At 38.9% G+C, this 13,830-nt stretch overlaps 1 protein-coding gene across 16 annotated transcripts in view; it reads left to right on the forward strand.

Annotated features, from left to right (window-relative positions):
* PIAS2 (protein inhibitor of activated STAT 2) overlaps window positions 1-12,065 on the forward strand; it is a 98,471-nt gene extending 86,406 nt beyond the window's left edge. For 3 of the 16 annotated variants that reach the window (XM_079942518.1, XM_079942526.1, XM_079942525.1), the window contains exons 13-15: window positions 374-411; window positions 5,271-5,317; window positions 7,772-9,853. In XM_079942518.1, coding sequence (XP_079798644.1) covers window positions 374-411; window positions 5,271-5,317; window positions 7,772-8,054 — 368 coding nt within the window. In that variant the 3' untranslated portion in view covers window positions 8,055-9,853. Of the gene's footprint in view, window positions 1-373; window positions 412-3,066; window positions 9,854-11,876 lie in introns of those variants that run through there. The other 13 variants (XM_079942519.1, XM_079942523.1, XM_079942528.1 and 10 more) reach the window with 11 other exon arrangements.
* Window positions 12,066-13,830: the final 1,765 nt, after the last annotated feature.

The following is a 13,830-nucleotide window of genomic DNA, read 5'->3' on the forward strand; positions in this document are numbered from 1 at the left end:
CTTAAGAGTCTTAAGTATGTTTTGTTAATGGTCCGAATCCAGATCGTCATCTTTTCATTTTATTGCTTCTCATTCTGCTAAGTGATAAAGGGGGAGAGTTTGCTTTGACTAGTCCTATTTATCTGAAAAATTTTGGACTGCCCCCTTTAAGTCTCTGGGAGGCGGTTTTTCTAGTTGTTTTGTTAGGAAATATGTTCATTTTTGGGTTTTATCCACATAAATATCCTGATTGTGGTATAGACCTTCCCTATGGCAGAATGGTAAGACCTTAACCCAAATGTTTTATGACTTAAGATAAATAAAAAATGATTTAGGGAAATAATTCTTGTCTCCAACATATGAGACAACTATTAACAGAACATTTTTGTTTTAGGTTTGGATTTTCTTTCCCTTATTCCAGTTGATCCCCAGGTATGTATCCTGAATTTAAGCAACTAATTTGTATTTGATTGTTGGTTGTGTCATACTAACTAAAAATGACCAGTTGCATAAAATCAGGACAGTCAACTCTCAGTTACTTAAATTGATGGAAAGGAAATACTATATAAATATTTCACAATTTTACTTGGAGGGATGAAGTTGCTAGTTCTCAGTTTATTATATTTTGGCCTTTAATACTGGAAGTTTAAATTATATTTTATTTAGTTTAATATAATCAGTTGGCATTTCTTATGAGCATTTGAGTGATTAAAATGAGGGGAAGCAGTGCTCAATGACTGGAAGTTAAAACCTTATAGAGACAAGTTGTAAAACACTTGCTCTATACATAGAAAATAGCTGATGCTGATTAAACAGACTGAATCATTAGCTTGATTCTTCCTTGTTTTTAAAGGCAATCAGATTCAGACTTTGGAGATGCCCTAATCTAAAATTGCTATAAACCAGTCATTCCTGTTTTCTTTGTCAGAGATAAGAAACTCTAGTATCCCAGCGTCCCAACATGAAGACCTTGCAATGAGTGTGGACTCCACTGATAAGGCTTATAGCAGAGGCAGAGCAGAGGAGGAAAAGGCATGGGAAAAGCTGAAGGGAAGAGCAAAACAGAGAAAGAGACTTTGAGAGAAGTGTTGAGAGTAGGGAGGGATAGAGGACGAGCCATGCACCACTGCTTTGTAGGCTGCTCAGAATCAGCTAACCCCAGGTCTTGTATCAGCTTCCTGGTTCAGTACTCTGTATTTGATCACATAAACAGCACTGGAAATTTGGGCCCAAGGTAACAGGCACAGAATGAGGAGTTTCTTCTTCTCACCCTGAGTTGACTTTGTTACAGCAGTAGATTCTATAGCAAAATATCTATCTGTTTTTTAAGGAAATAGATTCTTCAGGCTTAAAGTATTACTGTTTTTAATGTGAATCATCCTTTTTTAAAAAAATGATCTTTTAACCTAGAGGATTTTGATTTTATAGGGCTATTTAGCATGCTTGGTGTCAGGCTAACTTGTTGCTAAGCCAAATGAAGGGTAAGGTTGTGCTTTCAGTTTTCCTTGAATCCTTAGATTTGTTCTACTTTACCTCCACATTGCCCCCTTAATCCCTGTTATCCTTATGCAGATGTGTTCAAATTACACATAAAGGCTACAGAGTTAGATTGGCTGCAACCTGAGTATTGTAAGATTTCAAGATGTAGAGGCTATTGATAGCAGGACTGTAGTATCTAGCATTCATTATACAAATGAAGAAGGGTACCATTTTACTCCTAGGTGGTCAAAAACTCCCTCAGAGGTAGTAGAAATAAAATGTTAACTTTCTGGGCTTTTTCCAGATTCTTGGCTCAATTTTAGTGGAAAATTAGAAATTGATTTTAAAGAAGTTTAATACCTGACAATGCAACTCTCTTTAGAGGTTCTTAGAAGCTCTTTAAGAACTCCCCTTGAATGTCTTTGTGCCTGGCATTCGTTTTGTTGATGAACCAAGACAATTGTCCATCCTAAACATTAAGTTAACTTTTTTAAAAGGCACCCTGAAGTTTAGTTGTTGCCCTTCCACTGACTGGCAGCCTTAAACCTGGGGCCGTTGTTCCCATTTTATGGTCTTTTAGAAGATCATGTAGTCTAAACAACTTCAGTTTTAAATTTCTGTTTTTAATATCTCTGATGATAGGCTGAATAATATATAGAATTGATAATATTGCTCGGATATCCTTACTGATCTTCTTTCATACAGTCAATCTAAACACAGACTTAGGACTTCTCTTGTATACTGGACCTCACTTATCTCAATCAAGTCAGTGCAGTTGTCTCTCACATAAAATATTCTATGGTGATATAAAGCTTTTAGCTCTTGTCTCCCTCTGTTCCTCCAGGTCAATATTAGAGTACTAAACTCAGGTCGGAATTAGTTTGGGAATCAGCAACTAAGATGTTAAAGAAACCAGAAATTTGAACAGTTGGAAGGGGGTGTCAAGCAAGCATCTCAAAGGAAATTAGATTAGATTAGATTTCCTTTAAGATTTATTCCAAAATTTTGTGAATACCTGAGATACCTCTCTTTCTGAGCATCCCGTGGTAGTTAGCTACCATGTAGTCTCTTATGTTAGAATGTATGCTATCTTCTAATTACACAGGTTCTGTTACGTGTATGTACAAAGGAGTCAGATGCTGCCTTCCCGCTGATCAGTCTTAACATTATTCCTTAAGGGTCTGATTAATACTAAATTTTGAGAGAATTACTGAATTTTGCATTAGCATTTTTCTTAACACCATTAAAAATAAGTTTATTAGCCTTTTACAGTGTGTTTTAAATCTGGTATAAATACATTTAGTGAGCAAATTCTTTTTGAGATTAAGTATGAGTCATAATTTTGGGGCCAATATTTAGTATTAAATAACTTTAGTTATTGTTGACATTTTTGTACTACTACATATTTGGTCACAAATTCTGTGAGTTTTGAGACAATCAGGAATATGCTGCACTCACAAAATAATGTAAAATGTTAAAATTCATGCCACCTTCCATACAAAGATGTGAAGTTTTGAGAAGTTTTTAAGTCCCACTGAGATTTAAATATGTGGCTATCACTTGTGCATATCTAACAATTTCTAGTCTCTATATTTAAAATCAATGTAGCCTCTTCCTCATCGACATCATTGTTTGTTTCAAGCAGTACTGTCCTCCTATGTTTTTGGATAGTCTCACCTCACCCTTAACAGCAAGCAGTACGTCTGTCACCACCACCAGCCCCCATGAAAGCAGTACTCATGTTAGTTCATCCAGCAGCAGGAGTGATACAGGGGTCATAACCAGCAGTGGAAGTAACATTCCTGACATCATCTCATTGGACTAAAGGAGGACTCACTCGATTCTAGGAATCATTCATTAAAACTGCTGTTTCTTGGATCTCTGGTCCGTGGAAGCTATTTTTTTGGTAACGATTACTTTGATATTTATTGAAGTGTCAAATGGATTCTTTTGCCTTCTGAGAGATGAACACAGATGACTGCAGCAAGAACCACATGACATGCAAGGATTTTTCTTATTCATGCTGTACTCTGAGCATCAGATACATTCAGCTGTAACTGCATCTTCTTGAGAGATGGATTTCAATTTCATATGATACTGGTTGGATTCTACAAATCAGTTAAAATTTTTTTTGTTGTAATAAACAGCAATAAAGTTATGTAAATATTCAAGTAAACTTTTTTCTAATTAAAAAAAGATGTAATCAGTGATTCTGAAATGACAAGTTTTGTTTAATCTGATGTGAAGGAAAAATATATGGAAAGAAGTTACGTTTGCCGAATGAGCCCTTTCCGTGGAGATTTGTTCTATTTCGTTGAAGTAATGAAGTCTTGATAAGTGGCCAAAGCTTGGGTTCCACTTTTCTTCCTGCAGTTCCACTTTTCTCCCCGATTCCATCAAAGAAAAATGGCCTTTGTGTTAAGCATTTTCCCCTGGTTGTTGTTTACACTTTGGTATTGTGTGCTGATGAATACAGAGTGAAGTTCTGGGATTTGGCTTTTCTTTATTATTAGTGATTATGTTGAAGAAACCCTATGCAGAGTCTTCCCTGATGTAATGTGTGTTATTTTGGTAATCATACAGTCTTATTCTAGAGGTTTCTATAAATTGGGGGCTTACCTTCTCAAAAAAAAATTCCCTGCAGCCATCAAATGAAATGTTTTTAGATTAAGGTGTGGGCTGGAATGTTTGTTAGAATTTTGTTCACACTGTCTAGAAATATTGAGAGGTTGGAGGCAGTGGAAGAACAGATTTAGGGGCGGTGGGAATAGCAAAGTTTAATTTCTTCCTAAGAACTTCTTTTGCTCGTTTATTTTACAGGATAATGTACAGATCTGTGTTGAAACTTTTCAGTTTAGTGACACTGACAAAGAAAATATGTTTTAGATCTCATTTTTCTCATAGCAGTGATTTTCAAACTTAACAAACAGTAGCAAGGGGATGGGGATGGCATCAGATTTCCCTTTCCTTTTTTTAAAAGGAAATCTTTCCTGAAGCCACAAAAGACAAAACAGAATTAGAAATGTTTGAATATAAGAAAGGTTTGAAGAGGAGAGGATGGGCCTGAAACCCACTTTGAAAACCACTCTCTTACTGTGTGTTTGGTTTTAAAATCTCTCAGAAAACTGTTTTACCCTTAGAGAAACATTTTTATCCAAATTTTATACTTTGCTTTCATTTGGCTGCAGAATTTTAAGTTCTGAAGGACTTAATACTTCCCTAATATTTAGCTTTCTCTTCTTAAGCTGTATCTACTTTAAAAATAAGCCTGTGTTAAAAATGATTAATCTAACTGATTTCTCAAGCTGAAGTGCCCAGATGAAGAGTCCACCAATTTCAGTTCGGATAGGGAACAGTCTGGGTTGGTGCAACTCCAGGGAGCTGACTTGTCACAGCTTGGTTTTTCACACCTTCTCAAGTTCTCATGCCGCACCCCCCCGCACCCCCCCCCCCCGCCCCTGTGCTCTTTTTGTACTCATTTAATTTCTTGTGATTTTCTACATCATCCCTTCTTTGGCTGCATTATCCCCTTAATGTATTATCCCTTTTGGAGAGTTATAAGCATGGAAAACGAACCTGAATCTTCTTGCAGTAGTTGCATCATAGTTGCCAGTTTTACCTTCTTCGTCCACGTTACAGTCCTTTGGTCCAGATACAGAATTTCTTCCTAGTAAAATTTTATGTTGCTGCTCTAAATATGGATGCAAGTTCTGTTAACTCTGTAATCAGATAGAAAAAATAACCTGATTTGTGTGGTATAATTTGTTAATAAAGAAATGCTGTATATTTGTTACCATTTTGTTACCCTTTAGATGCTCAGAGACCCTCCCCTCCCCAGTTTAACCAACAGTTTTATCAGGTAAATGAAAAAAATTAATAGAAATTAGTTTATTTACTTGGTTCTTGTAAATGGTACCTCTGTGCTTTTATAGTTGTGCTTTGTTTCCTTTTCAGTGTTTTATGTGAACAGTTTTATTGTTCATTTTTGGTGCTTTACACTGAATTACATAAATTTTTAATTTATCTCATACAGGCGACTAACATTTTTTAAAATATACTTTTAAGTTTATAATCTTAAAATTGAGACTTTTGTGTATGTATATTTGAAGGTGAGTACTTTTCTTTATGCTTTTGGCCCTGTGACAACAACATGCTTATTAAGCCACTGTCCTTTTTTTAGAATGGTCACTAAATATTTTTTATTGAGGCTCTGATTTTGTAGCAGTTTCTTTTACTAGTCCAGATATCTGCTCAACGAAGTATAATTCAGTCTCAGAGGAGGTCATCTATAGCTGTTACTTAGATGTCAGCCAACCAGTGACTATGTTTAAGGAAAGGAACTGCAGTTATTAGTCTCTTACAAACACTTAGCCAACCTGTATTTTTATCTTTATTCACATAGAAATGTTAAAGGATTTCCTTGCTTTGGTAACTCGTGACAATGTAATGGGTGCTGAATGTAGCTTCACACCTAAGGTCTGCTTACATTCACTGACTTTCTGACCCTTAGGTGAGCCGCTTTAGGATTCTGTTTCCATTTCTGCCCAGAAGGTATAAATTCTTTGCATCTGTCATGGAATAATTATAAAGGCCAAACAAAACAGTAGAATCAGGAAAGCTAGAATGAAAATCATGATTTGGGGAAAGAGTGTGAGTATAAATAAGGAGATCCATAACTCTTGGTATAAAACAAGTTTCCATAGGGTAGACACTTAAAGAATTTGAAGAAAGGTAAGATGTTGGATTTTAAATGAATGATATTCAACAGAGACTATTCTGACTTTGGATTCTGACCTTTGAACCATTCTGCCTTCAGACGAGTCTTGGACATCCGTCATTTAGTAACTGAGTTGTCTGCTTTTCTTCTGCTAAAAAAGTATTTATTGTTACATTTTGTCTTTTTAAGTAAAGTTGAATTTTATAAAGCATTAGTTCTCAGCTTTGTCTTTCATTTCTCTCTAGCCCCCAATGGGTGTAAAAAAAAAAAAAAAGTCTCTCCCCCACCCCCAAGTAAATGCTTTTATTTTCCTAATCTTTTTCATCTTGGAAAATGTAGAGCAGTATGCCATTTAAACTTGGGTCTGACATTGTATTTTGTGACCGTGGATCTGTGTCTTGTGGGAGCATGGAGTTGTCATTTAGGTTGGTGATTGATGTCTGAACCTGATTCACCATCTTTTCTGCTGCAGTTCTACACGAATATGGTGAAACTTGTGGAAAGAATTTAATACTTCCTCTGCTTTTTTAAGAATGACTGGTTTGTAAGCCCCTGCTTTTTTGTTGTTAAGAACCACGCTCCAATTCCTAGGAGAAACAGATTAGGCTAAATATAAATGCCCATTCTTTAATGCTTGCCTGACTCAATAATGCTTTTTTTCTGTTTATGTTTGGTAATACATGCTTATTGCGGGAAATCTAGACAATACAGAAAAGGGGAAAAGGGCACTTTACTGTTTTTGCATATTTCTTGCCAGTCTTTTAGCTACTTGTCTGCGATTTTACATAGTTTCATTCATTCTCGGTATAATTTGTGCCTTGATTTTTTTCTCAATCTACAGGCATTATTCCATGTCATTAAAAACTATTCTGTATGGATGTGCCATGCTTCCTGTTACCTTTCCCTGTTGGACATTTTAGGTTGCATCTCATGATGCAGTGTTACAGTTCATGTCTTTGTGCATAAATGATTTCCTTAGAATAAATTCCTAGAGGTGAATTTCTGAGTCAAGGATGTAAATACTTTGTAGTTTTTGATTCCTGTCATTTTTCCAAGTGGTTTTACTAAGTTATACTGTAACCATTTGGTATGAGACGAACTGTCTAACCATAGTTTCCAAGAATATGTGCTATTTAGCTCTATGCAGACATCTGCATTAAGACCCTCCACCTTCTGACCTTGGTGAGCTGGGGAAACTGATTTGGAGATAATGGGCAGAGACTTTCCTGGAATGTCTCAGTTTCAAATATATGTATCTGATATGTTCCAGAAACACCTACATAAGGATATCCAAATGATTTTTTACATAGTTTTACTTGCACTATGAAGTAGCCCATTGTTACACTACATTTTCTGTTTTTAGTTAGAAAATCTTGCCTTTTCTTAAATCTTTTGTGCCTGGGGCCAGCCCTTGGTAGCCAGCTCTCTTTTTTTTCCTCTTCCTGTAGGCTCCATTTTGGCCTTTCTGAGCTCCCCAAAGCCAGTAGGATCTTCTGAGCCAGAGGCAGTCCAAACCAAACTGGAAGAGTGGTAAGGCTGAAACAACAAAAGCAGAGCTAAGCTTTGCTTTTTCACTTTGTCTTTTTGTGTTTTCAGTCCCATATTGGTGTTCTCAGGGCCGCTCTGGGGAAAGAAAAACAGATTGCTATCTTCGGATGCTCAAGGTATTATTTTCTTGATTGGCATACCACATTTCCCAGGCTGCTTTTTCTTTTTGAATGGATTTGAAGGCTGCTTTTGTGTTCTCAAAGCTCAACTCTTTTTATGTGAAGAAGAGTGTTGTTGTGTTGTAAAATATCCCTCTTATTTTGGCCTTCATCAAACTATTCAACAAATATTCAACGTGTTTTGTAAGTGTATGTGGGGTAGAGTAGTGTAAAAGATCTGGTCCCATACTTCAAAAGGGTTATAATCAAGTTTTCAAAGGTCAGGAATTCTTACCTACTAACAGACATGCTAAGAACCTTACAAAAATGTCACATTCCTTACCATGGTCCTTCAAAGGAAAGTAGTATTGTCTCTGTTTTGCAAAGGAAGAAACGTAAATTTCGCAGTGGACTTGGCATCCTGAAACAGACGTACCTCCAAAGCCTTCTGACTAAACTGAAGTGGCACTAATTAGGTAGGCTATTTGGGAAACTGATACGGTAATCTAGACATAAAATCATGAGAACTGATTTCAGGTGATGGCCACAGGAATAAGGAAGGAGGGGGTGCTGGGGCCATTTCAAAGGAAGACTCAAGATTCAGTGTCTGAGTGGTTATAGGAGTAAGGGCTGAGTCCATTTCTCAAGCCTGGGTAACCAAGATAATGGTGATATTACGAGACAGGAGGCAGTTAGACTGGACGTTAGTCATTTAGGGGAGACAGTGGTGAGTTTGATGGGAAGGGTGAGGTTTCAGAAAGGGAGTGTCCAAGAAGCTTATCTGTTCTGCAGTCTTAAGTGCAAACTTCCCTTGTCCTCCGTTTTCACCTTCACTTGTCTCCCTTCTATATGTATTCTAGTCACTCCCAATTGCCTACCCTCCCTCTCTCCTCCCTAATCCATGCTTGGCTGCAGGTCGTTCTTTTGATTTTTCTCTTGACTGCCTTGCCATAACCAGTTCGGCTGTCACCTGAAGGCCTGCCGTAGCCTGGAGCTCTCACCAGTGTGGGCTGTGTCCACACTCCATGTATCTCAGGAGATGGTGGTTGCTGCCCTTCCTCTCTATTGTAATGTCTAAATAATTTCTCCCAAAGCTTCTGACAAAAATCTGCCCCTTTTGCAGCCTATGCCAAGAAGTTATACTATCAGTTACCTCTACTCTTGCCACTGATCACTCCTTTGATTTCCTGAAGGCCTCACTTCCTAACTCACAGCACGCTTTGCCATCTCCGATTCTTTCGTATTCTCAGTATCTTCAGTGTTCTGGTGGATGATCCAACGCCCTGGCCAGTGAGATTTTTGGTTACCTCACCTTCAACATTTTCTTCCATTGAAACTCCCTACCACTGTTTAACCCTTTGTTTTCTTTGTACTTCTTGTGCAACTTAGACTCCTTCATTATCACAGCCTTCCACATGTCCTCAGACCCAGTAGAATGTACAGATAAGTGAATAGGGAGATTACAGTGCAGTGGTAAAAGGTACAGGGTGCTATAGAAGCACACAGATAAAGAGAGAACTAAGAATGTTCAGGATAGCTAGAAATTTGCTAAGTAATATTAAGAGAAGTATGTGATATGAAAAGTCTTGTAAAATAGCAAGAAGTCATTGAGTTTTCATGATCATTCACAGTAATGAGCGTTTCTTGAGTTTGATATGATTATCTGCATTCTACAAATGTGGAAACAGATTCTGAGAGGGTAAGTGACTTGCCTAAGGTCATGTAGATCGTAAGCGGGGAGCCAGGCTTCATACCCAGTTTTTAACTACCTTCTCAGAGAGGCCTTCCTTGACCATTCTATCTAAAAAGGAGGTGTTTCCTAACTATTCTAATCTTACCACTGTTTATATCCTATATGGCAGATAGCACAACCTGTGTTTATTTTATGTATTAGTTTACTGTGTATTGTCTGTTTCCCCTGCTAGATTGTAAGCTCCATGAGGGCAGGGGTGATATCTTATTTCACTTGCATCCCAGAGCCTAACATGGTGTGGCGCATAGTAGGTGCTCAATAAATATTTGTGAATGAAGAAATGGTGGATCGTCCTTTGTATTTGTCTTACGCTGACTGTGGAAATCACTTGATACCTGAGCAGCAGGCATTCACAAGGGAGGGAAACGAGGAGGCAGATGGATGAAAGATGCTGGGGATTTCAGAGGAAGTCAGCAAACTGACCTAATAGACTCTGAAATCTCAGGGGCAAGGGCCTGGAATGGGGGATTGGTAGGGCAATGCACAGTGGGGACAATAATGTGCGAGTAGGTGTTTTATTAAACCTGAAGGCCTAAGTGACCCCTCGTAGACTCAGCCTACTGTATATGTAAGGCTGGAGAAATTCTGCATGTAACCTCTGTATTTTGTACTAAGGACCAAGTCATCTGGGTCAGCTCTACTGCTCTGAGTTATGCAATACAACTGTAGGTGTAAACATTCTAATTTATCATCTTTAGTCTCTCAAGGCTAACAACTTCACCTAAGTCATTATTGGACTCTACTTTGTAACTGGAACAAGAATCAGTTAATTTGATGTCTCTGAAGTCATGCCCACATGACATTGGACCAGCTACAGGCTTGTCCTATAACATATGGGTAGTACTGAAACCATGGTAGTGTAAGAGCTCATCCAAAGAAGTTGATGAGTGAGGAAAGAAGAGAACTAGACAAGGAACACAGGAAGGGGATTGAGAAGGAGTAGCTGAGCTACCACAGAGGCCAAAAGAATGTATTTCAGGGTGTTTAGTGAAGCTAAAAGCTCTCATACGGGCTTCCCTGGTGGCGCAGTGGTTGAGAGTCCACCTACCGATGCAGGGGACACGGGTTTGCGCCCTGGTCCGGGAAGATCCCGCATGCCGCAGAGCGGCTGGGCCCGTGAGCCATGGCCGCTGAGCCTGCGTGTCCGGAGCCTGTGCTCCGCAACAGGAGAGGCCACAACAGTGAGAGGCCCTCGTACCACAAAAAAAAAAAAAAAAAAAAGAACTCTCATACAATATAAAAAGTATCTATTTAGAAAAAAATTTTAATTTCAGAAACACCATATTTGATTGAATCTAAGGCATCTTTACATATACAAAGAAAAATCTAAACTGTGGCCCATTGCTTTCAATCATATTGATCATAAGAGGTAGTTATTAAAATGTGGGGGAGGATGAATATGCATATTCGAATTTAGGAATTATGGTAATCTATATCTTCCTTTTGCAGTGCATTGGTGAGGGTAAATCTAGGTTGCAGTGGGATGAGGACTGCAGAGTAATGAAGTGAGCAAGTGCAGATAACTCAAAAATTGGCTGTGACGAAGGGTGAGGCTGTAGCAATAGAATTACGTGTGGTTGAGGGATTTTTTTTTGAAGGCAGGAGAAACTTGCATCTCATTTAAATGCTAATTAGGATAGTGGGGTAGAATCAGGAGAGAGGGGGAGGTGAAAATGCAGTGGTGCAGGAGGAGTTGGCCAAGATCATTGGTACACCTAGGTTCCTGAGGAGGGAAGCTGGCATCCATATCACAGGCAGATGAAGGAATGGGCATGTGTGTCATTTGGGTAGCAGAGGGTTTAAAGTTTTCACCTAATGGTTTTGCTCTCACATCTTTGAGAACCAAGTGATGTGGCAAGTTCCAGAAGTGGGGTGGGGGGCTGAGAATGGAGGTAGGTACAAAGACAGCAGAAATGGTTTGAAATGGTGGTCCTAGAGAATGGGAAAGAATGGACTAGAAAAGAACAGCAGTGAGTTGGACACCATGGACTTACAGTGGCATCCGTCTGGAGGACTATTCTTCAACACTGCTCATTGGTAAAGCCTACTCAGAGTTGAGTTTTTGTCAAGTGGGTGCAACAGAAGAAAGAAAGAATATTTTGAGCATGCTGGCAAGTAGCTGACATGATGGAATCTTAGTTGCCATCACACTCCTGAAATGATTCTTGCTGATGTCAAAATGTGCACATAATTGCCAAGTTCCATGAACTTGACTTTTACTAACTTCAACATTTGCATTTGACCCAGTCCCTTCCATTCCTTGATTTTTGTGACCACACAATTCTTTTTCTGTCTCCTTCAGGAACTCTTTTTCTTATCTCTGCCCTGGAAATGTAAATGTAGATGAAACCTTGCTTGGTTAGCTGCCTTTCCCCAGCCACCTGACCCACACTGTTTGGCACACTCATCTACTCCGCTAGAATGTAAGTTCCATGAGGGCTAGGATTTTGTTTCTTTTGTTAACCATACTATTGCAATTGTCTAGAATAGCTTTTACTTTCAACCTGTGTCATTATATTTGAAATGAGTTTCTTGTAGACAGCCTATTGTTTTGATTTTTTGGTAGCAACTTGATTGAGGTATAATTCACATGCTGTTTTAGTTTGCTAGGGCTGCTGTAAATTCCACAAACTGGGAATGACTTAAACTTAACAGAAATGTATTTTATCGCCATCTGGAGGCTACCAAGTCTGAAATCAAGGTTCAGCAGTGTTGGCTTCTTGTACAGGCTTTGAGGGAAGTCTGTTCAAGGCTTCTCATTTTGGCTTGTAGATGAACATCTTCACCCTCCATACATGGCTGTCTCTGTGTTCAAATTTCCCCTTTATAATAAGGATACTAGTCATATTGGATTAGGGCCCACCTTGATGACCTCATTTTAACTTGATCACCTCTAAAGACCCTTTCTCCAAATAGGGCCACATTCTGAGCTACTAGGGGTTAGGACTCCAACATATTTTTTTTGGCATGGTACACAATTCAACCCATAACACATGCAGTTCTCTTGTTCAAAGTGTACAATTCACTGGTTTCTAGTATATTCACAGAATTGTGCAACTATCACCATAATCAATTTTAGAACATCATCCTTATGCCCCACAAGAAACTCCTACCCATTAGCAATCACATACCCCTAATTTCCCCATCCTCACACCCTTCAGCACTAGGCAACCACTAATCTACTTTCTGTATATGTAGTTGCCTATTCTGGATATTTAAGATAAGCTGAATCATATAATATGTGGCCTTTTGTGACGAGCTCATTTCAGTTAGCCTAATGTTTTCAGGGTTCATCCACATAGCATATATCAGTAGTTCATTCCTTTTTCTGACCAAGTAATATTCCATTGTATGGATGTACCACACTATCCAGTTGATAGACATTTGGGTCATTTCAACATTTTGGCTCTTATGAATAAGACTGCTATGAACATTTGTGTACAAGTATATGTATGGACATATGCTTTCCTTTCTCTTGGGTTTTTTTATTGTATTTTTCAATCCTAAAATTTCTGTTTGGTTCTTCTTTTTCTTCGCTGAGACTTATTTTTCCAATTGTTTCGGAATGTTTGTGATTGCTTATTGAAGCATTTTTATGATAGCTGCTTTAAAATCCTTTTCAGATCTGATTTTAACATCAATGTCATCTCAATGGCATCTGTTGATTTTTAATTGAATCTTGGACATTTGGGGTGTTATGAGATGAATTTATTTAAGTCTTCTGTTTTATCAGGCTTCTTCTGGCTTTGCACTGGTGAGACAAGGGGAGTGTCTCAATACTTCTAGATGTAGGTGTAAGTCCAGATTCCCTCCTCGGCCTCCACTGACACCCCAGGGGGTAGGAGAACCTCCTTACTGCTGGGCAGAGATAGGAGTACTGGCTCCTCGCTAAGCAGGAGCCCTCCTCCTCGTTAGGAAGGATAGGTTTGCCTTGTTACTGTTCCCCACATGGCCTTCAGTGACACCAAGGGGAGATGGTTGGGCTCCTTACTGCCAGGCAGTGGTCAGAGTCCTGACTCTCCACTAGGCCTCCTCTGATACTAACACAGCACAAAGGTGGAGCAGGTGGGGTTGGAAGTCCAGGTACCCCACATATTCTCCACTGACAGCGGGGTTAGGATGAGGCTTGATAACGCCTGGCAGGTATGACAATCTCACTCAGCCTTCTTTGACCTCACCCCCCGCAACCAGAGGGGAAGGGTACCTTGTTACTTCTGGGCGAGAAAAGAAGTCTAGGCTTTTCACTCGGCCTTTGC

Source organism: Stenella coeruleoalba (genome assembly GCF_951394435.1).
Source record: "Stenella coeruleoalba genome assembly, chromosome: 14".
Classification (NCBI taxonomy): Eukaryota; Metazoa; Chordata; class Mammalia; order Artiodactyla; family Delphinidae; genus Stenella; species Stenella coeruleoalba.